This window comes from Mustela lutreola, chromosome 17, assembly GCF_030435805.1.
Source record: "Mustela lutreola isolate mMusLut2 chromosome 17, mMusLut2.pri, whole genome shotgun sequence".
Classification (NCBI taxonomy): domain Eukaryota; kingdom Metazoa; phylum Chordata; class Mammalia; order Carnivora; family Mustelidae; genus Mustela; species Mustela lutreola.
The window spans coordinates 270,056-293,990 of record NC_081306.1 but is presented as its reverse complement, the minus strand read 5'-3'; the positions used below and the strand labels follow the sequence as shown (position 1 = coordinate 293,990).

The 23,935-nt window shown below is 41.8% G+C and overlaps 1 protein-coding gene across 5 annotated transcripts in view; it reads left to right on the top strand.

Annotated features, from left to right (window-relative positions):
* Positions 1–5,135: 5,135 nt before the first annotated feature.
* The window catches only part of ITGAM (integrin subunit alpha M), a 44,372-nt gene continuing 25,572 nt past the window's right edge, over positions 5,136–23,935 (top strand). For 4 of the 5 annotated variants that reach the window (XM_059154719.1, XM_059154718.1, XM_059154717.1 and 1 more), the window contains exons 1-10: positions 5,136–5,385; positions 6,976–7,084; positions 11,251–11,354; positions 11,665–11,735; positions 11,880–11,997; positions 18,926–19,056; positions 19,493–19,638; positions 20,857–21,010; positions 22,055–22,205; positions 22,845–22,918. In XM_059154719.1, the coding sequence (XP_059010702.1) occupies positions 5,358–5,385; positions 6,976–7,084; positions 11,251–11,354; positions 11,665–11,735; positions 11,880–11,997; positions 18,926–19,056; positions 19,493–19,638; positions 20,857–21,010; positions 22,055–22,205; positions 22,845–22,918 (1,086 nt within the window). In that variant the 5' untranslated portion in view covers positions 5,136–5,357. Of the gene's footprint in view, positions 5,386–6,975; positions 7,085–11,250; positions 11,355–11,664; positions 11,736–11,879; positions 11,998–18,925; positions 19,071–19,492; positions 19,639–20,856; positions 21,011–22,054; positions 22,206–22,844; positions 22,919–23,935 lie in introns of all 5 variants that reach the window. The other variant, XM_059154720.1, reaches the window with a different exon arrangement.

The window sequence follows — 23,935 nt, the reverse complement described above, 5'->3', positions numbered from 1 at the left end:
CTTCTTCCTGAGCATAATGGCAGGCATGTTGGGAGTACCAGAGAATTAAGGCTACTCCAGAGAGCACCCCTCAACTAATAGCTGCTTTGAGTTGTGGGTAAGAGTCTAGGGGTGTCTGGGTGGCTCAGTTGGTTAAGTGGCTGCCTTCAGCTCAGGTCATGATCCCAGGGTCCTGGGATTGAGCCCTGCATCCAGTTCCCCACTCAGGGGAGCATTTCCCTCTCCCTCTGCCTGCTGCTCTGCCTACTTGTGTTCTCTCTATCTGTCAAATAAATACATAAATAAATAAAATCTTAAAAAAAAAAAAAAAGAATATAGACCCCCTTACCTCCCAGGCAGATAACTCTGAGGTATGTTTTACACTGGTTTCCAGAGTTCTCAAGGTATTGAGCTTCAATTGTCCATAGTGTTAATTTTTTTCATCACACATTTTTTAAGGAGCTCTTTCCGTTCCCACGTCGACACCAGTATTTCTTGTATCACCTCCCAAGTAAATTACTTGCACTTGGATCCTTGTTTCAAGGTCCATTTACAGTGGAACCCAAGCTAAGGTTTTATCAAGAGAGGGGCTGAGGAATGGATGAGAGGAAATGGCTGGGAACCCATAGACGGGGTCACCTCATCAGGTGAAGACCTATTGTTGAGTAAGTGAGAAAGGCTCCGTGGTGTGGATAGCCATTCTGAAAATTTACCCAGGCCTTTACAGATAATGGGCCCTTGGCCACTCTTCAGGACAAAGAAGCCCTCATGTCTGAGCTATAGCAGCGTCCTGTGTTGATCAGCATGTGAAAGCTTTTACCGAAACAAATCAAGCATATACATGAAATTATTCCTCCACACTCTCATTGGATCCTTTCATCCAGGGCCTATGACTTTACTCCTCTTTCCTCTTTACTGCTAACATGTATAGATGTATAGGCACTTTGTTGTTTTAAATTATTTATTGGTGTTTTTCTTTTCTTTCTGATTATAAAAATCATTCTTTTTTGTATAAAAGTTTTAAATACAAAAAAATATAGAAGAAAATGAATATCGTCCTGTGGCCGATTAAAATAGACCATAATTCTTTGACACAATTCCCACTTAGAAGTGGAATCTAGTCCTCTCTCCTTGAATGTGGGTGAGTTCTGTGACTGCTTGACCAATAGAATATGGTGGACGAGATCCTGTGGCAGTTTTCAAGTCAAGTCAAAGTCTCATGAGACTGGACACTTTTGATTATTATTTCCTAGAACACTTACTCTTAACGTCTAATCACTATGCTGTGAGAAGCCCAAGGAACCCAGAGAGGCATATGGAGGTACTTCAGTCAGTAGTCCCAACGAAGCCTCCACCTGCACCAACTGCTGGCAATGTGAATGAACACTTTTGACAGTCCAGCCCAACTGAGCCTCAGATGACTCTACTCTAGTGTTTGTCATAATCTGACTGTGACCACATGATAGCTTTCAGTGAGAACTGCTGAAGCTGGACAATCTACAGGACCATGACACAATAAGTCACTAAGATTTGGAGTGGTTCGTTAAGCAGCCATGTTGCTGAATTGCTGTATGAGTTCTAGTAGTTTGGGGGTGGAGTCTTTTGGGTTTTCCATATAAAGAATCATGTCATCTGCGAAGAGAGAGAGTTTGACTTCTTCATTGCCAATTTGGATATCTTTTATTTCTCTTTGTTGTCTGATTGCTGTTGCTAGGACTTTTAATACTATGTTGAACAAGAGTGGTGAAAGTGGGCATCCTTGTCTTGTTCCTGATCTCAACGGGAAGGCTGCAAGCTTTTTCCCATTGAGGATGGTATTTGCTGTGGGTCTTTCGTAGATAGATTTGATGAGGTTCAGGAATGTTCCCTCTATCCCTATACTTTGAAGCATTTGAATCAGGAACGGATGCTGGATTTTGTCAAATGCTTTTTCTGCATCAATTGAGAGGACCATGTGGTTCTTCTCTCTTCTCATATTAATTTGTTGTATCACATTGATTGATTTGCGAATGTTGAACCACCCTTGTAGCCCAGGGATGAATCCCACCTGATCATGGTGGATAATCTTTTTAATGTGCTGTTGGATCCTGTTGGCTAGGATCTTGTTGAGAATCTTAGCATCCATATTCATCAGTGATATTGGTCTGAAATTCTCCTTTTTGGTAGGGTCTTTGCCTGGTTTGGGGATCAGGGTAATGCAGGCAAACATATCCAAAAATGGGCAGAAGATATGAACAGACAGTTCTCCAATCAAGACATACAAATGGCTATCAGACACATGAAAAAATGTTCATCATCACTAGCCATCAGGGAGATTAAAATTAAAACCACATTGAGATATCACCTTACACCAGTTAGAATGGCCAAAATTAACAAAACAGGAAACACCATGTGTTGGAGGGGATGTGGAGAAAGGGGAACCCTCTTACACTGTTGGTGGGAATGCAAGTTGGTGCAGCCTCTTTGGAAAACAGTGTGGAGATTCCTCAAGAAATTAAAAAATAGAACTTCCCTATGACCCTGCAATTGCACTCCTGGGTATTTACCCCAAAGATACAGATGTTGTGAAAAGAAGGGCCATCTGTACCCCAATGTTTATAGCAGCAATGGCCATGGTCGCCAAACTATGGAAAGAACTAAGATGCCCTTCAACGGACGAATGGATAAGGAAGATGTGGTCCATATACACTATGGAGTATTATGCCTCCATCAGAAAGGACAAATACCCAACTTTTGTAGCAACATGGATGGGACTGGAAGAGATTATGCTGAGTGAAATAAGTCAAGCAGAGAGAGTCAATTATCATATGGTCTCACTTATTTGTGGAACATAACAAATATCATGGAGGACAAGGTGTGTTAGATAGGAGAATGGAGTTGGGAGAAATTGGAAGGGGAGGTGAACCATGAGAGACTATGGACTCCGAAAAAAAATCTGAGGGGTTTGAAGGGGCGGGGGTGGGAGGTTGATATACCGGGTGGTGGGTATTGTGGAGGGCACGGATTGCATGGAGCACTGGGTGTGGTGAAAAAATAATGAATACTGTTTTTCTGAAAATAAATAAATAAATTTATATATATAAAAAAAGACCCGCTTTTACAACAGGAAGATATCTATACTTTATATTTTTTTCCTCCAGGAGAGGGAAGATTTTCTCCTTGCCCACCAACAACCTGCCAATAAGAGACTGTTACAACTCAGCAATGAAAAGCCACTACATTTTGAACCTTTTGTTTATTTTATTTTTTAAAAGATTTTATTTATTTACTTGAGAGAGAGAGAGTTGAGCACAGGTTTATTCTTTACTGATGAATTTTATTTTATTTTTTAAAGATTTTTAAATTTATTTGACAGAGAGAGAGATCACAAGTAGGAAGAGAGAGAGGGGGAAGCAGGCTCCCTGCTGAGCAGAGAGTCCAATGTAGGGCTTGATCCCAGGACCCTGAGATCACGAACTAAGCTGAAGGCAGAGGCTTAACCCACTGAGACACCCAGACACCCTATTGGTGAATTTTATTTTTAAAAGATTTTATTTGTTTATCTGATAGAGAGAAAGAGAGAACAAACAGGGGAAGTGACAGGTAAAGGGAGAAGCAGAGAGCCAAGCAAAGAGCCTGAGTCTGGACTTGATCCCAGGACCCCGGGATCATGACCTTAACCCAATTGACTAAGCCACCCAGGTGTTCCGAACTTTTTGTTTATAACAACTCCTCCCAATTCCTTCCTTTCCTCTCTAAAAGAGCTTTCCTGTCCTTTGTTTTTGGGACTTGCCTCTGGTTTTGTCATTAGCTTTTAAGTCTCAAATTGCAATTTCTACTATTCCTAAATAAACCCAGTTGTGCTAATAAAATAACTGACAGTTTTGTCTTAAGGGTTAACACATGAAATTATGATCTTATGTCTTTGAAAACAGATTCAGAAGTGAGTAGACATAATGGCATGTAAGGGTATATCACAGAGTGAGAGACATCATTTAACCATCCCACTATTGTTGCGTTTAGGCTGTACTTGTTTTTCATTATAAAAACACTGGCACAGTGAACAAACTTGTACATACCTTTTTGACTGTACTTCTCAACTATTTCTTAGGATAAATTTTTGGAAGTGAAAATTCCTGGACAAAGGGTTTGAGGCTTAAAAATTTTTTTTCTTTTATTATGTTCAGTTAGCCAACATGTAGTACATCATTAGTTTTTGACATAGTGTTCAATGATTCATTGTCTTTTTTTAAAAGCAAATTAATATTCAGAAAGTACTGGATTTCTCTGTATCTGAATTGTCCTTTCTGATGGCTACAGAAGGAAGACAGCACTGGCCGAACCGTACTCTTTGTTTCCTTGGACAGGAGGGAAGGGCCTCTTGTAAAGTGTGTTTTCAGGGAGAAACAGTGTGACCTCCCACAAATGCTTGGTTTGTATAAATGCTTAGACACACTTTCCAGGAGAAGGCAGGCCCTGAGTCTATTCAGCTTGCTTTTCATAATGTTCAGCCAACCCTAGAAGCAGATGGGAACAAACCTCCCCCCAAAAACCCCAACCCACCTTTGGTGATGTAGGAAAGATGTTACGGTTTGAGGCTGATGGCCAAGAAAGAATTCTTGAGATGTCTTTGGTGCAAAAAGGTGATTTTATTAAAGCATGGATACAAGACCCGTGGGCAGAAAGAACTGCTTTGGGGTCATAAGGAGTGGTCCGTTATATACTTTCAAGTTGGGAGGGGGCTACGGATAGTGTAAGTCTCTAAGGAATTTTGGAAGCAAGATTTCCAGGACCTTGAGAGGGCTAGCTGTTGTTGGGGAAAAGATAATTTATTACTGTCTAATAAAATCTTAGTTATGAGATCCTTCCGATTATATCAGTGGGCCACATGCTTGGGGAATGGTTGCTAAAACGTATCTTGGGGGTTTTAGAGATAAAGGAAGTTTCCAAAGGAATTTTTATAGTTGAAGTAGACCTACAGGATCCTGGGGTGAGGGGGTCAGGCTAGCATTACCTTTTGCCCTTAGGAAAGTATTAACATGGAGGCAGTTGAGTCCCTAGAGGAATGTCACTCTGCCTGTTTCAAGGACTTGTCAATGGGCTGTACTTAATAAGGAAATTTAATAATTTTTCTTCTGCCTCTTTTTCCCACATCACTTGGGACAATGATCTTGATGGTTTGGGCCAGGAATCTGGTTAGGAAGGGAGCACAGGCTGTTTGCAGCCCCAGGAAAATGTCAAGCAGGGCTGGTGTGCTCCCTGAGCCTCCGCCCTCTTCCTTTGAATCGCTACCAGACTTCTGCCTCAAGCTTCTCCTTTTCTGTCCTTCCTGTGCTTGGTGGCTTTCTTGAAGTGGCTCAGTGGTATGTGCAGCCCCGCAGTTCCTGCTCTCTGCAGCTATGACTCACAGAGTCCTTCTGTTAACAGGTACACCAGGGACTTCAGCGGGAGGGGGACTCAGGGTCAGGAGGGGTTTTATGAGTCTGAGTGGAGAGAGGCAGCACAGAATATGTAGGAACTAGCCTGGGGGAATATAAAGAGGGCTTGGGGAAAGATAAGGGATTCGAAAAGAAGCCGAGAGTAGAACCAGACCAAGATACCCAGAGAAGCTTGGATGAATAATTAAATTCATGGACTATGCAATGGGGTTTGGCTGTTCCCTTCACTTTACAGACCAGGAAACTGAGGCCCCAGAGAGGTGGAATGATATGCCCAAGGGTGCACAACGCATACTGGATACTGAGTGTTTTTCTTGCATTCCATGTTATCACATTCACTTTGTCCAGAGTTCTGTTTTCCAAGAATCCAGGTGTACATGTTGAGTGGCTGGCCAAAATTTTTCAGTTTTGTTTCCTTTTATGCCCATGCTTTGTAGAGAATTTGTAGAGAATGAACCAAAGGGAAAAAAAGTGCTTGATAATTCCATAGGAAGGAAATTACCTAATTGAGTCTTTAGGAACCTGATTGTTGGGCAAATCAGTAGGTGGGGGCACAGGGTGGAGATAGAGACCGGCTGAACGCACCCCGTTCAACTATCAGGAATCAGCAGCTGGGGCTTGTGGGGATCCAGGGAGGCTTCTTCCCGTCTGTTTTTATGCCACTTGTGAGCCATAGGTCTCAGATGAGCATTTATTTATTTATTTTTTATTTTATTTTATTTTTTAAAGATTTTATTTATTTACTTGAGAGAGAGACAGTGAGAGAGAGCATGAATGAGGAGAAGGTCAGAGAGAGAAGCAGACTCCCCATGGAGCTGGGAGTCCGATGCGGGACTCGATCCCGGGACTCCAGGATCATGACCTGAGCCGAAGGCAGTCGTCCAACCAACTGAGCCACCCAGGCGTCCCGAGCATTTATTTATTTTTAAATAAATGAGAATTTTAAGAATTTTCTCGAATAGGCTTTACACCCAGCATTGAGCTCAATGTGGTGCTTGAACTCAGGACCCTGAGATCAAGACCTGAGCTGAGATCAAGAGCTGCTGCTCATCCCTCTGAGTCGCTCAGACACCCCTCAAATGAGTATTTATAATCTATTTATGATAGAGAATACTAACTTTGAATCCCAGAGATGTTATCTTCCCCAAAGAATTCCATTTGTCTCATTAGTAAATTTTTAGAAAAGATTTTACTAAGCAATCTCTACACACAACATAGGGGTTGAACCCACAGGGTTGAACCTGTGACTCTGAGATCAAGAGTCACAGGCTCTACTGATTGAGCCAGTCAGGCACCCCTAATCAGTACTCAATTATTATATTTTGCATTTCCTTATTGAAAAATGTGTGGAATGCATTTTCTCTCTTGTTTTATTGGGCCACAAAACCTAAAATATTTGGCCCTTTATAGAAAAAGTGTGACAACCTCTGCCTCAGGCTAATAGAGCTGGACTTGGGAGACAGACATTTCCATGCTGGGTTTGGGTGAGTTTCAGCCGGTAGATGCATGGAGCAAGAGGGTAAGTTGCTTTCTTACCTTCTTATCCCTGCCTGATCCTCACCGCTTGTCCTTCCTCTAGCCTTGGTCTTACTATGTGACGGGTTCAACCTGGAGACTGAAAAAGCAGCGATCTTCCAAGAGAATGCAAGGAGCTTTGGGCACAGTGTGGTCCAGCTCGAGGGATCCCGGTAAGGACTGCAGGTGGAGGTTGTCTTATACTTATTCTCTTTAAAACATATATGCCTAACCCCCCCCCCCCCACAATTTCCTTTATTTTTTTCTTGATTTATTTATTTTTGTATCAGAAATACAGTTACAGAGTTCTACATTTGAAAGATAGAACGTAATAGTAAAGTTTTCTCAGCACACACTCCTTTCCCCCATTCCCTACTCAGGAGGGTCCCTGGTAAATGGTTTCTTGTGGGTTCTTCCATAGAGGTTCTATGCTGTGTGTGCCTCCACATTTCCCTAACCCCAGTACCACACACAATTTGTAGCATGTTATACTCAAACTGCAGCCTGCTGCCTATTTTTGTGAAAAAATTTTATTGACACAACCTTCATCCCAACTTGCCATTCATTGTTTATGGTTGCTTTGGATTTAAAATGAAATCAAGAGTCTTCAAAAGAGAGTATATGGTCTGCAAAGCCTAAAATATTTGCCTATATGAAATAATATTTACGGAAATAATAGTACCTTCCAGAAAAAGTTTCCTGGCCTCTGCTCTATACTGAACTCTGAATTTTTTTTTTTTTCTTAATAGAGCTTGGTGATTTTACCTGATAAATGTTTAAAGACCTTACTAATTCTTTTTTTTTTTTTAAGATTTATTTATTTGTTAGAGAGAAAGAGTGAGCGCGTGCAAGCAAGCATGGGTGAGGGGCAAAGGGAGAGGAAAAGAGAATCTTAAACAGACTCTACGTGGGGTGCCTGGGGCTCGATCTCATGACCCTGAGGTCATGGCCTAAGCTGAAACCAAGAGTCAGATTCTTAACCAACAGCGCCACCCAGGCACCCCATTTTTTAGAAAGATTTCTTTATCTTACTCTTTCTTTTTTATGCTTGCTTCATAATCTATTATTTTGATGTGCTATAATTTACATTGATATTACACTTAAATCTTCTTAATAGACATTAGATTGTTTCCAAACTTTTGTGATGTGAAAAATGCTGTCATTTTGTACATGTGCAAGTATGTTTGGAAGTAAGTTCCCAGAACTAGGATTCCGGGATCAAAGGATACATATGCATGTGTAAAGTTAATAGGTTTTTCCAGATTACTCTTTATGGAGGTGGCAACAATTTACATTCACACCAGAAATTTGTTGAAACACCTACTTCCCCACCCATTTACCAGCCCAGTGTGTTATCAAACTTATTGATCTTTGCAAATTGAATAGGTGAGATATGGTATCTCAATTTAGTTTTAGATTGCACTTATGTTTAAATGAGAGATAGATTTCCTTTTCTGTGAACACCTTTTTCTTATTTGTTGCCCATTTTTCTGTTGTTTTTTCTTCCTTAATTGGTTTGTAGGAGCTCTAACTATTGAGGAAAGTAGTCTGTGGCACGAGTTGCTAATCTCCCTCTGCCCAGTTTGTTGCTTGTCCTTTGATTGCTTGTGGTAGTTTATCATGTACAGAAAATTTTTGTTTAACTTCAGTTAGCCAACATAATGAGTTTCAGATGTAGAGTTTAGTAATCCATCAGTTGCATATACACCCAATGCTCATCGCATGATGTGCCTTCCTTAATGCTCATCACCCAGTTACCCCATCTTCCCACCCACTTCCCCTCCAGGAATCCTGTTTGTTTCCCGAGATTAAGAGTCTCTTGTGGTTTGTCTCCATCTCTGATTTCTTCCCGTTAAGTTTTCCCTCCTTTTCTATGATCCTCTGCACTATTTCTCCTACTCCACATGTGAGGGAAACCATATGATACTTGTCTTTCTTTGATTGGCTTATTTTTCTCAGCATAATACCCTCCAGTTCCATCCACATCAATGTAAATGGTAAGATTTCATCTTTTTTGATGGCTGACTGATAATCCATTGTATATTTATACTGCATCTTCTTTATTCATTCATCTGTTGATGGACATCTGGGCCTTTCCCATAGTTTAGCTATTGTGGACATTGCTGCTATAAATATTGGGGTGCAAGTACCCTGTCAGATCACTATGTTTGTATCTTGGGGTAAATACTTAGTAGTGCAATTGCTGGGTCATAGGGTAGCTCTATTTTTAAAAAAAATTTTATATATATTTTATTATTATTATTATTATTTTTTATAAACATATTTTTATCCCCAGGGGTACAGGTCTGTGAATCACCAGGTTTACACACTTCACAGCACTCACCAAAGCACATACCCTCCCCAATGTCCATAATCCCACCCCCTTCTCCCAACCCCCCTCCCCCCAGCAGCCCTCAGTTTGTTTTGTGAGATTAAGAGTCACTTATGGTTTGTCTCCCTCCCAATCCCATCTTCTTTCATTGATTCTTCTCCTACCCCCATAACCCCCCATGTTGCATCACCACTTCCTCATATCAGGGAGATCATATGATAGTTGTCTTATTTTTAACCTCTCTATGGTTTTCCAGAGTGGCTATACCAGTGCATTCCCCCCAATAGTGTAAGAGGGTTCCCTTTCCTCCACATCCTCACCAACATTTGTTGTTTTCTGACTTGATAATTTCAGCCATTCTGACTGGTATGAAGTGATATCTCTTTGTGATTTTGATTTCTATTTCCCTGATGCTCAGTGATGTAGAGCACTTTTTTTCATGTGTCTGTTGCACATACAGAAAAAATTTAAAAGGTTTTAATTTAAATTCTAGGTGGTTAACATACAGTGGTATATTAGTTTCAGGTGCACAGTACAGTGACTCGACACTTCCATACAATGCCCAGTGCTCATCACAAATGGCACTCCTTAATCCCCATCACTTATTTAATCCGTCCCCAGTCCTTCTCCCTGCTAGTCACCATCAATTTGTTCTCTATAGCGGAGTCTGTTTCTTGGTTTGCCTCTCTCCTTTTCTTTTTTGTGTTCCTTAGCTTGTTTTCTTAAATTCCACATATAAGTGAAGTCTTACGGTATTTGTCTTTCTCCGGTTGACTTACTTCACTTAGCATAATACTCTCTAACTCATCCATGTCGTTGCAAATGGCAAGATTTCATTCTTTCTTTTGGTTGAGTAATATTCCTTTGTATATATGCACCATAACTTCTTTTTTTTTAAGGTTTTATTGGGTAAGTAATCTCGACACCCAGCATGGGGCTCAAACTCACAACCCCAGTATCAAGAGTCACATGCTCCACTGACTTAGCCAGTAACGCACCCCAATATGCCACATCTTCTTTATCCATTCATCAGTTTATAGACATATGGGCTCTTTCATAATTTGGCTATTGTGGATAATGCTGGTAAAAACATTGAGATGCATGTATCCCTTTGAATTAGTGTTTTTATATTCTTTGGGTAAATATTCCAATAATGTGATTGCTGGATCACAAGGTAGTTCTGTTTTTAACTTTTTTTTTTTTAGCTTCTTGAGGAACTTCATGCTGTTTTCTAGAGTGGCTGCCCCTGTTTGCATTCCCACCAACAGTGCAGGAGGTCCCCCTTTCTCCACATCTTCTCAGCACCTGTTGTTTCTTGTGTTTTTTTGATTTTAGCCATGCTGCAGGTATAAGGTGATACCTCATTATGGTTTTGGTTTGGATTTCCCTGATACCACGTACAGAAATTTATTTAAAATGACTGTGGCCTGTGATTAAATGTATTCATTAAAAAAATTTAATTCTGGTATAGTTAATGTACAGTGTTATATTAGTTTCAGATGTACAATATAGGATTCAATAACTTTTATTTTATTTTACTTTTACTTTTTTTTTTTTTTAAAGATTCTATCCATTCATTTGACAGAGAGAGAGAGATCACAAGTAGGCAGAGAGGCAGGCAGAGAGAGAGAGGAGGAAGCAGGCTCCCTGCTGAGCAGAGAGCCCGATGTGGGGCTCGATCCCAGGACCCCGAGATCACGACCCGAGCCGAAGGCAGCGGCCCAACCCACTGAGCCACCCAGGTGCCCCGGATTCAATAACTTTTAAATGACTTCTTGGTTTTGTATCATTCTTAGAGAGGCCATTCCCCTTCCACAATTTAAAATTTTCCAATTTTTTTTCTTTGCGGAGTCATCCTCCTATTTCTGGGGAATTGGGAAATACGTGTGAGGGTCGTGGGTCCTCACTTTCCTCTGGGTGGCCAAACTTCTATGATCTCTTTCTCTCCTCAGACATCAGAGTTTGCTCTTGTCCCTGTGGTGATTTGTTCCTATCTCACCTCCCCAGGTTTGTTGTTGGAGCCCCCCAGGAGATAAAGGCTGCCAACCAAACAGGTGGTCTCTACCAGTGTGACTACAGCATGGGCAAGTGTGAGTCCATCAACCTGCAGGGTGAGTCACTGCCCCTCCCTGGGACCCAGGGCTAGGTTTCCACCTGTACATACACCTGAACTTTCCAGGAATTCCTTTTGCTTTGGGGATGTGTGATTGAAGGGCTCAGGGGTTCAGCTCCCCAGCCTCTGTGTGTATACAGACTTAACCTCAGACATCCTCAGGTACTCCCTTCATGTTCCTTTCCGAGGACTTGGGTTCCTTCTTGAACTGTTAGGTCTCCATGTATCCCAGGTCAAAGTGACCTCTGTTCACCTTCACAGAGCCCCCTTTACTCCCCAAAGCTGACCATGTATTTATGTCTCCCCAGTCCCCCTGGAGGCGGTGAATATGTCTCTGGGCCTGTCTCTGGCATTTGCGACCAGGCCTTTCCGACTGCTGGTGAGTTGTCCTGGGTCATGGGAGTGTCCCGAGGGAAGGAGTTGGGGGTCCATGGCTGCTGGAGCTGTGGTCTGTGGAGGGTGAGGTTCTGGGGTGAAAGGACAGGAATCCGGAACAACCCCACCCACCTGCAACCTTTCCCAGGCCTGTGGCCCCACCGTGCACCAAACTTGTAAGGAGAACACCTATGTGAATGGCTTATGCTTCCTGTTTGGATCCAACCTATGGCAGCCGCCCCAGACTTTTCCATCAAAGCTCAGAGGTAAGTGGCTTTTGGCAGAAACTGCAGATGGGCAGTGTGAGGGAAAGGGGAGGACTGTTCATAGCTTGAGTGGTGACTTAGAGGTCTAGGTGCAGAAGCTAGAGGGACTGGGCTCCAGTAGAGAAGGTGGGGGAAGATGGGAGGGTCTTCAACTTTAAGAAAAGTCCTGAGAGAATCCATCAAAATCCTAGAGGAGTACAGAGGTAGTAACCTCTTCAGCATCGGCTACAGTAACTTCATTCAAGACATATCTCCAAAGGCAAAGGAAACAAAATGAAAAAGAACTTTGGGACCTCATCAAGATAAAAAGTTTCTGCACAGCAAAGGAAACAGTCAACAAAACAAAGAGGTAACCCATGAAATGGAATAAGATACTCACAAATGACACACAGACAAAGGGCTGATATCCAATCTATAAAGAACTTCTCAATACCCAAAAAAAATAAATAATCAAGTCAAAACATGGGCAGAAGACATGAACAGACACTCTCCAATGGAAGACACACAAATGGTTAATTGACACATGAAAAAATGTTCATCATCATTAGCCATCAGGGAAATTAAAATTGAAACCACACTGAGATACCACCTTACACCAGGTAGAATGGCAAAGATTAACAAGGCAGGAAACAAATGTTGGAGAGGATGTGGAGAAAGGGGAACCCTCTTATGCTGTTGGTGGGACAACAAATGCAAGTTGGTACAGGCATTTGGAAAACAGTATGGAGGTTCCTCAAAAAGTTAAAAATAGAGCTACCCTAATGATCCAGAAATTACACTACTGGGTATTTACCCCAAAGATACAGATGCAGTGAAAAGAAGGGCCATATGCATCACAATGTTCATAGCAGCCATGTTCACAATAGCCACTCTGTGGAAAGAGTGAATATGCCCTTCAACAGTGAATGGATAAAGAAGATGTTGTCCATATACACAACGGGATATTCCTCAGCCATCAGAAAGGATGAATACCTAACTTTTGCATCAACATCAATGGAGCTGGAGGAGATTATACTGAGTGAAGTAAATCAAGCAGAGAAAGCCCATTATCAGATGGTTTCACTTACTTGTGGAGCATAAGGAATAGCACGGAGGACATTAGGAGAAGGAAGGGAAAATGAAGGAGGGAAACTGGAGGGGGAGACGAGCCCTGAGAGACTGTGGACTCTGAGAAACAGGGTTTTAGAAGGGAGTGGGGTGGGGTGATGGGTATTAAGGAGGGCATATATTGAAAGGAGCACTGGGTGTTCACATGTAAACAATGAATCTTGGAACACTATATTAAAAACTAATGATGCACTGTATGGTGACTAATACAACAATAACAAATAATAATAGAAAAGTCCTGAGGTAGCTACTCATCTTTGTGAGATGATTCTTCCATCCCCCAGCCCCTGCCATCATCCTTAGAGTAAGTGTCTAAGTCTCCTGACCATAGCCTTTGAGGCTCTCCCAACATTATTATTTCATCCACTGTGCTCCAGGCACCCTGGCTGCCTCTGTTCTCCAAGAATGACACCAAGTTGTCCTTGCCTTAGGGCCTTTACTATTCCTCCAGGCTGGAATGCTCTTCCCTCAGATCTTAGCTCACAACCCATTATTGTCATCTCTGCTCAAATGTCATCTCCCAAAGAGGCCTTTCCTGAGTGGCTCTTATAATCATTTCCACCATTAATTCCCACCACATTATTATTATACTTTACCATCTTCATATCTGTATATACATATTTTGTTTCTTTTCTGTGTTTTCTTCTAGAACGTTGGCTTCATGATAGCAGGAATACTGCTTACCTTTGTTGATTGCTCTATGCTCTTGTATCTATTGCTGCTTAACAAATTGCCCCTAAACTTAGCTAAAAACAATAAACATGTATATTACTGTTCCTATCAATCAGGAATCTGGGCATGGTTTAGCTGGGTGCCTCTGCCTCAGGTTTTTTCATGAAATTGAAGTTAATCTGTTAAATTGGAGCTGTGGTCTCATAAAGGCTTGACTGGAGGAAGAAGATCCATTTCCAAGCACATTTACAAGATTGTTGAACTGGGGACCTCAATTTTCACTGGCTGGTGGCTGGAGGTTTCTCTCAGTTGCTTGTCACGTGAGGTCCCCCATAAAGCAGCTTACAACTGCTCCCCCTAGAGCAGTTGACTTCCCTCAGAGTGAACAAGGGAGTAGGAAAACAAGAGAGAAAACACCCAAGAAAGAAATTAGTCTTTCCATAATCTAATCTGAGAAGTAATAGAACATTACCTCTGGCATCTTATGTTCCTTTGAAGTGAGTAAAAAAAAATCCATCTCCCATTCAAGAGAAGGTGATTATGTAAGGGTGTTATTTCTAGGAGGTGAGAACCTTGTGCATCATCTTGGTGGCTGCCTACCACATGCTTGTTCCCCAACATTTGTTGATTGATAGAGAGTGAGTGAGAGTGATCAAATCTTTTTTCCGAGCTGCTTTCTGCCACTTACTTCTTCAACTGCTTGGCCATCCTTTTGCTTGTTTTTCAAGTTGCCTCTTAACAAAGGCAGATATGTCTTTCTTTTGTAGTTCCCCCCTCAAGCACTGCTCCTTTGTACTTTACTCTAAACAGATAACCTTCCTTCCTTCTTCACAAAGAAAATCAAGGTTTCCAGGGATGAACTCCCTCTACTTACTCCTTCTTCTTGTTCAAATTTTTGCAATGGTACCACCCTTGGCAGTGTCTCACTGGTTTTAGAGGGAGATCTAACTGTCCACCTTTCCATGAATCACTCTTCTATCTGGGCTTTTGAGGCTTTATCATATCGCCAACTTGAAGCCCACACCCTCAATCATCATCTCTCCAGGAGCTTAAATTTCTCCCCGTCCTTTGAATGTAAACATGCTCATGCCTACCTATATCTTTAAAAAATCAACCACCAGAATTGATAGCTTTGAAAATAACCTTTCCTCTCCCTGGTCTTCTCTACATCTTCTGCTATTTCTCCTTTCTTTCACCACCAAACTTCTTTTAAGAGTTCTCTCATCTTATTTCCATTTCCCCATATCACCATTCTTTACCCTCTGAAATCTGGCTTCTGTCCAACCATCACATATATATCTTCCTCTTACAGATGGCATTTGTGATTCCCTAAATGCCAAATCTCTATCCTGTCCTCATGTTTACTGACTCTGATGTGACCTATAGATCATCTCTTCCTTCCCTAAACACCTGGGCTCCAGATTTCTCCCTTCCCCTGTCCTCCCTTCTTCTCCCATCCCACTTCCCCTTACCACCCCTTCCTCTTGCTTCTTCCCCTGCCAAGGCTTCTGCTGAACCTCATCTCCAGGCCATCTTCCTCTGTCGCCTTTGCATTTGTAGGTAGGGGTACCAGGTTTCAGCTTCTGTTCTCGTCCATGTGTTCTTCCTGCCCAACTGCATTCAGTTCTGTAGCTGCAGCTCTTACCCTCACATTGCTCTCTTCAGTCCTCACTCTTGGGATTCCATACTTTTCTTTTTAAAACACATTTTCAGCTTTTTTTTTTTTTTAAAGATTTTATTTATTTCTTTGACAGAGACAGATCACAAGCAGGCAGAGAGGCAGGCAGAGAGAGATGGGGAAGCATACTCCCTGCTGAGAAGAGAGCCCGATGTGGGGCTCGATCCCAGGACCCTGAGATCATGACCTGAGCTGAAGGCAGTGGCTTAACTCACTGAGCCACCCAGGCGCCCTCATTTTCAGCTCTTTAAAAATTATTCAGAATTCAAACAGCACTCAAGCACATAACACTTCTCTCTCTTGATTCTTCCAGCCTACGTTTTCTTCCTGGCATTCAACCACTGTTACCAGTCTCTTGTGTCTTCCAGTAATACTCTGTATTCCCAAACATATACATATCTCTAATGTTCATTTTGTGCCACAAATGGTAGCATGTTGTACACACTTGATTCTTTTCATTTAACATACCTTTGAGATTTTCAAAATTTTTTCTGTTTAATTTTCTTTGTATATGTTCCATACAGATATTAGAATCTGCTTATCTATTTTTGAAAAGCCAATACGTTTGGGGGTAATTTTATTTTTTCAAAGATAATACAGTTAAATTGGCCTTTTTTCTTTTAGTATACACTTCCCTGAATTTTAAGGTATGTATAGATTTTCATTAGAAGACAACATGAACATGGGCTGCCTGGCTGGCTCAGTCAGTAGAGCAGGTAACTCTTGAGCTCCAGGTTGTGAATTCCAGCCCCATGCTGGTTGTAAAGATTACTTTACAATGCAGGACTCCATCCCAGGCCCCTGGGATCATGACCCAAGCCGAGGACAGATGCTTAACTGACTGAGCCACCCAGGCCTCCTTAAAAATAAAATCTTAAAAAAAACCCAACATGGACAGAATACCAGAGTTCTGTTACTCCCCTAAAAACATCCTTCACGCTCTCTCTCTTTTAAAAAATATTTTATTTATTTATTTGACACAGAGAGAGCGAGTCTGAGCAGGGTGAGTGGCAGGCAGAAGGTGAGGAAGAAGCAGACTCCCCGCTGAGAAGAGAGCCCAACGTGGAGCTCTATCCCAGGACTCTGGGATCATGACCAGAGTTGAAAGCAGAAACTTAACCGACTGGACCCCCCAGGGGCCCCTCAGTGCTCTCTCTTTATAGTTAGCTGCCTTCTCCCTCTCCATCCTAGCCCTTGGCACTCACTGGTCTGTTCTCCATCACTGTTTAGTTTGTCTTAAGAATGCTCCATGAATGGAATTATGACCTTCTGAGATCGGCATCTTTCACTAGCATGAGGTATTTGCCTCATTGTTCATGCATGTTGTTGTTGTGTCACTAGTTCTTTCCCTTGTTATTGCCCAACAGTATTCCATCGCAGAGATTTACAGTAGTCCCGGAACACAGTCTGTTCACACACTGAACGATGTTTGGGTTGTTTCCAGGGTTTGGCAACCATGATTAGAGTGGCTAGAAACTTTCCATTGCTACAGTAATCTTTCTAGATACAAAAAAGATCCCCTCACCTCCTTTTCTAAGAAAACTTCTGTGGCTTTCCACTGCCTAAGGGACAAAGTCTAACTATTTTGGGGGGATGGAAAGGCCCTTCCCAACTTTCCTCTGCTTAATGACATAGGCTTATCTCCATTCTCTTCACATAGATTGATTTTAGTAGAGCCATTTCAATCCCTCAATTCTGCAGAATTATTTTAAGTTCATTTCCTTTTTATCAGTCAGGGATGGTACACTCCAGTTAAAATAAGTTGAGAAGGTTTATTTACAAAGGGACTAATTTTAAAGGTTTGTTAGAGTCCTAGGGAACTATAGTGGACCCTAAGGGCAAGCAGCAGCAGAGCCGTTACCACTCCTAGGCTGACTGGACAAGGAGAGGGAGAAGTAATGAGAATTCAGAAGGAGAGAGTTGTGTGGAGTGTGCCTCCTTGAAGGAGCAGTGATTTTTCCACTGAGGGCCACAGCTGGCCCAAAGCAACCTTCCAGGAAGGGAGTAAGGGGAGAAAACTCTGATCTCACTCTTCCCTCCTTCCCGTCTTCTACTGAGGCTCCTAATTGGGCAAATCCAAGTAGAAATCAGAGGCAAAGGAATCCCGAATGCATGTGGTTTACGTGGGCTGACTTCCTGGGATGCAGAGCAGTTGGAGGAGGTAGAAAGTGGATTTGGGGCTGGGAACAGAAAGAGGAGGATATCCAGCATGTTGTTGTATGTGCTGTTCCTTTTTCCTGGAACTTATTTCACCCTTTGTATTTCTGGCAAATTATTTCTCCTTCTCAGAGTTAGCTCTGAGCTAATACTACTACTTTTCCTGACTTCCTTGGGCAGAATTTACCAAATTTTCCCACACTTCATCCATATTCTAAATTGTATTAAACAATATTCAAGTTTATTAAACAGATCTTTAAAAGTATTATAAAATGTTTAACTCTCATCAGCATCAAGGTTTATTTTGCTCCCAAATTTTGCATATAATTGAACTTTTTAATATGCTGACATCTGCTGAATTGATTCTACTATAGACTCAAAGGCTTCAGTTTCTTCCTGCAAATTTTTATTTGCTTCTCCTAACATTTCCTGTGTTTATTCTTGTGAATGGCTAATGAAAACATCACAAAATTGATAAGGAATCATTAAGCAGTAGTCATCTATCTGCAAGTATGATGTCCTTACAAGCATCTTTAAATTTTGTAGTTTTTCTTGTTTACTTCTATTTCTTCCTTCAGCTATGTGAATCTACTTGTATTCATGAAAATTTGTTTATCTTTTGTTGATCTTCAAAAGTAACATTGGCACTGTGGAAAGAACCAAGATGCCCTTTAACGGACGAATGGATAAGGAAGATGTGGTCCATATACACTATGGAGTATGATGCCTCCATCAGAAAGGATGAATACCCAACTTTTGTATCAACATGGATGGGACTGGAAGAGATTATGCTGAGTGAAATAATTCAAGCAGAGAGAGTCAATTATCATATGTTCTCACTTATTTGTGGAGCATAGCAGATAACAGAGAGGACATGGGGAGATGGAGAGGAGAAGGGAGTTGAGGGAAATTAGAAGGGGAGGTGAACCATGAGAGACTATGGACTCTGAAAAACAATCTGAGGGGTTTGAAGTGTCAGGGGGGTGGGAGGTTGGGGGAGCCAGTTGGTGGGTATTATGGAGGGCACGTATTGCATGGAGCACTGGGTGTGGCGCATAAACAATGAATTCTGTTACGCTGAAAAGAAATTTTAAAAAAAAGTAACATTGGCATCTTCTGGCAGATGTCTTCTTCATAGTGGCTGTGATCATGAGATTGTGTCCATGTTTTTATTAAGTGTGGAACATGGGTTGGATATTGTTTACCTTTTATTTTGACTTCTTAGCAGAGAGCTGACATGCAAAAAAAATGAATGCATTTAGTTAGTGCATGTACTAGTACTTAATTAGTTCATCCTTTCTTTTGTTCCCCAAGAGTGCCCTCGGCAAGACAGTGATATTGCCTTCTTGATTGATGGCTCTGGTAGCATCATCCCGAGTGACTTTCAGCGGATGAAGGCCTTTGTCTCAACTGTGATGGATCTATTCAAGAAGTCCAAAACCTTGGTGAGGGCATATGGGTAGGTTTGGAAAGAGCTCAAATATATGGCATCCAGGTCTCCACTTCCCCCTTTTACTTCTATTGCAGACATTGTTAAATTGCAAATTGGTCATGGTTTTCTTTCATGATTCTTTTTCCTTCTCTGTCTGGATGCAGCTTCAGCTTCTTCCAGCCATCTGTATAGCATACGACTCTGGCTCATTGATAAGGGTTGATATGGGAGATAAAACTCACATATCCTCTCTGGGTGAGTTCTAGTACTTAGAAGTGGGAGCGGATGGCAGATCTCTGTCCTGGTGAGGTGGAAGGATTGGGGACTGTATAGAATTTGGAGGGATTTGGAGACTGCAATGTTTCAAGATCTATCTAAAGCTTCCTGGGAGATGGGTAAGTGTGAGGCGAGTCATCTTCTCCAATGTAATGGCAGATGCCTGTTCCCAGTTTTCTTTGATGCAGTTCTCTGAAGACTTCCGGCTTCATTTCACCTTCAATCAGTTCAAGAAAAACCCTGACCCAGAATTTCTGGTGAAGCCAATAAGACAGCTCTATGGGAGAACACACACTGCCACAGGAATCCGCAAAGTAGTGTAAGGTCTTTGCTTGGGAGTAACATGGAGGACTTAGGAGAAGGCAAGGACAAGTGAAATGGGGGAAATCGGAGGGGGAGACAAACCATGAGAGTCTGGGGACTCTGAGAAACAAACGGACAGTCTTAGAGGTGAGGGGGATGGGGATATGGCTGAGCCTTGTGATGGGTGTTAAGGAGTCATGTATTACATGGAGCCCTGGGTGTTGTACTTAAACAATGAATCTTGGAACACTACTCCAAAAACTAATGATGTATTTTATGGTGACTAACATAACGCACACAAGAAGATCTTCGCTTAGGGTGGAAGGAGGAAGTGATTTTTTTTTTTTTTTTTTTGCTGGACTTTGAAGATTGAAGGGGCTTATTCAGACAGGGACGGGGTAAGGGACCCGAGTACAGGTGGAGGAGAGACTCGCAGGGCGCACTCAGGAGCGACGGGTTGTGAGTGAAGGAGAGATGTGAGGAAGGTGAGAGAGAGGCTGCAGAGACTAGTTGAGGCCAGGTCACTTAAGGCAACTGAAAAGTGGGTGGGGGTCTACTGAATGTTTTAAGCCGTGGGGAGATGTCACCATATCTTGTTCTGGAAGTTCGCTCTGATATGATGTGATGTGTGTGTGTGTGTAGAGGTGAGGGTGGGGGTTGGACAGAAGTTCAGGAAGATGAGCTAGAGAGTTGTTGAATCAAACCAGGAAGGGTTTGTGAAAGCCCAATTAAGCTTAAAAATTTGTTTTAATTTAAGGGTATAATACTCAGTTAAAAAATCAGTTTATGGGGGACGCCTGGGTGGCTCAGTGGGTTAAGTCTCTGCCTTTGGCTCAGGTCATGATCTCAGGGTCCTGGGATCGAGTCCTGCATCGGGCTCTCTGCTCAGTGGGGAGCCTGCTTCCTCCTCTCTCTCTGCCTGCCTCTCTGCCTACTTGTGAACTCTCTCTGTCAAATAAATAAATAAAATCTTTAAAAAAAAAAAGAATCATTAAAAAAAAATCAGTTTATGCAAACGTATATAAAGGCAGTGATGCTTTCCTTTCCTTCCTCTCTTCTCCCTTCTCCTGCTGCCTTTCCAGGTCTTGGGGCAACCACATCTCCATGTTCATTCCAGGGGAGCCTGAAGCTCTCCTAGCTGCATCCGTGCCTGTGACTACTGACATTCCCTCCCTAGCATAACGAGTGTCTCTGTCTGTTCACATTTGACTTTTCTTTCCTCTTCCCTGGACAGAAGAGAACTATTTCACAGTAGCACAGGAGCCCGGGAGAATGTCTTTAAGATCCTAGTTGTCATCACAGATGGAGAGAAGTTTGATGATCCCTTGGATTACAAGGATGTCATCCCTGAAGCAGACAGAGAGGGGATCATTCGCTATGTCATTGGGGTAGGAGATGTGGCTTTCTGGCCTGATGTTTCTGTGGAGGGTTTCTGTTTGGATATACGTTCCCTTCAGTTTGAAAATATCCCTAAAACCAAGGTGGGCCAAGGGTCACTTCTAGCCCATATGGGCCTATATCAGTTAAGTGTAACAAATTAGAATTCAGTCTTTGAAACAAACGATTCTGTAGTTCAGCTGAGGAGTTTTTCTGATTTTGACTGGCTCTCTCTTATATCTGTATTCATTTGAAGGTTGGTTGGCAGCTTTGCTGATCTTGGCTGAGCTCTCTCCATTTCTGAGGGTTTCCAGTCATGTCTGTTTGCTGGACTAGAACGGCTGGAACAACTGGAGTAACTTGGTTCTTCTGTTCCCTGTGTGATCCTTCTGTGTGCTAGCCTGGACATGTCTTCATGGTGAAGGCAGGGGAACAAAAGAGCAAATTAAAGTGTTGCAAACACTCTTTGAAGCCTCTGTCTGCATCATTTATGATAATATCCATTAGCCAATGGATATTAGCAAGATGCATGGCTGCACCCAGAGATGGAAGCAGGGTAGGTTACTCTTTCATGAGTGAGAAGATACAGCAAAGTTCTGGGGGGAAAGAGCTTGGATATAGGAACAGGTAAAGAGTTCAGATCATCATTGTAGTCAAACTACCACATTACCTCGTATGACAGAAAAATGTATCATCTTTGGTGCATGGTTTGACAAGTAGGAAACCTCTTCATAAAGAGGAAAAGACTCTCTTTACTCTGGGGAGACGTCAGCCCCACACCAGGAGACATGGCACAACAAAGGAACCAAAGGCTGTATTTCAGCTCCTAATAACTTCCTTGACAGAATGCCCCATGCAGGGCATTCTGTTTTACTCAACTTGGTGGCCCTGTCCCAGGGGCCTTATGGTGCATTCCCTCATTTGACATATTCTGTTTCAGAATCTTTTCCTTCAGAATTTTTTTTTTTTTTTTTTTTTTTTTTTTTTTTTTTTTTTTTGCTGAATGAGACAGTTAACTCCAGATGGTGTCTGATTGTCACTGTCCTTGGTAACAGGTGGGAGATGCTTTCAATGTTCCAAAAAATCGTGAAGAGCTTAATATCATTGCATCCAAGCCTTCTCGTGATCATGTGTTCCGGGTGAATAACTTTGAAGCTCTGAAGACCATTCAAAACCAGCTCCAGGAAAAGATATTTGCAATTGAGGGTAAGCTAAGGTTCTGCATTCCTGCAGCAGCTCCAGAGGCAGTCCTTTACCCTCCAATATGCCTTTCTCCTTTAGAAACTAGGACTTCCTAACCCTTGATATCTTGACTCTTAGGATTAATTCAACTCTCTCCACTTCCTCTAGTTTCCAGCAACTCTTGCCTCTCTTGGTCATTTCCTTTGAAATCAAAGGATCTGGATTTTATCTCTACTTTGCATTGGCGATAGGCTGGAAAATTGGAGGGTAGGGGAGCCAAACCTCACACACTATTTTTCCAAGAATTTGGATATGCTGCCAATATTTGTGTGTGTGTTTCATTGTTGAATCTCCAGTGTCTAGAATAGTGTCTGGTCCATAGAGGATGCTCAATAAATGTTAACTGATTAAGAGAATTTAAAAAACTGGGGGAGGGTTCATATACAATTTGGATTTATGGTTTGTCTTAAAAAGTTGGAACATTAGACTGCATTCTCATGTGGCAAAAACCAGTTGGAGCCAAATAGCTACATCTTTATAAAAGGGGTATATACTTTCTAATTCAGCATAGCTGCCATCTGAGCCTCCTTTTGTCTGGTCACCATAGCATTTGAGTTCCAGCTCTTCTGCTTTCCTTATTATAGAAATCTCTCTTCCTCTCAGGTACTCAGACAGGGAGTACCAGCTCCTTTGAGCATGAGATGTCTCAGGAAGGCTTCAGTGCTGCCGTCACCTCTGTAAGTGGTCCTTCATTAAATTGGGATTGGGCAAGAGGTTTGGTGGTTTTTATCTGCAATGAGTACTTGTTGGGAGGCATTTCTTTGATGGGGAGCAGCGGTCCCTTTTCTTTCCCTTTTTAATCCTGTTTTTTTTTTTTTTTTTTTTTGTTGTTGTTGTCATTGAGGGTATATGACACAGATATGGATATATGATAAGATTTTAGCTTCAAGGGGTGCCTGGGTGGCTTAGTGGGTTAAAGCCTCTGCCTTTGGCTCAGGTCATGATTCCAGGGTCCTGGGATTGAGCCCCACATCAGGCTCTCTGCTCAGCAGGGAGCCTGCTTCCTCCTCTCTCTCCCTGCCTGCCTCTCTACCTGTAATCTCTATCAAACAAATAAATAAAATCTTTAAAAAAAAGATTTTAGCTTCAAGTGTACAACATAAGGATTTGATATATGTGTATATTGTGAAAACATCACTACAATAAGTCTAATTAATATGTATCACTACATATGTTACAAAAATTTTTCTTTTGATGAAAACTTTAAGATTTATTTTCTTTTTTAAATTAAAAAAATTAAAAATTCTTTATTTAAGTTCAATTTAGTTAACATATAGTGTATTATTAGTTTCAGGGGAGGAATTTAGTGATCCATCAGTTGCATCTAGCCACCCTCAGTCTGTTTCCTTAAGCTCAGCATCTCAGCATCTCTTCACTACCTTCTCTATTTTCATCTGATTTCATTTTCCCTTTGCTCCTTCCCTTCCCCTATGATCATCTGTTTTATTTCTTAAATTATACATGAGTGAAATCATACTGTATTTGTCTTTCTCAGACTTATTCCACTTAGCATAATGCTCTCTATTTCCATCCATGTCACCCCAAATGGTAAGAGTTCATTCTTTTTGATGGCTGAGTAATATTCCACAGTATATCTTCATCCATTCGTCTGTCACGAGACATCTGGCCTCTTTCCATATTTTGGCTATGTGAACATTGGTGGCTATAAACATTGGGGTTCATGTGCCCATTCA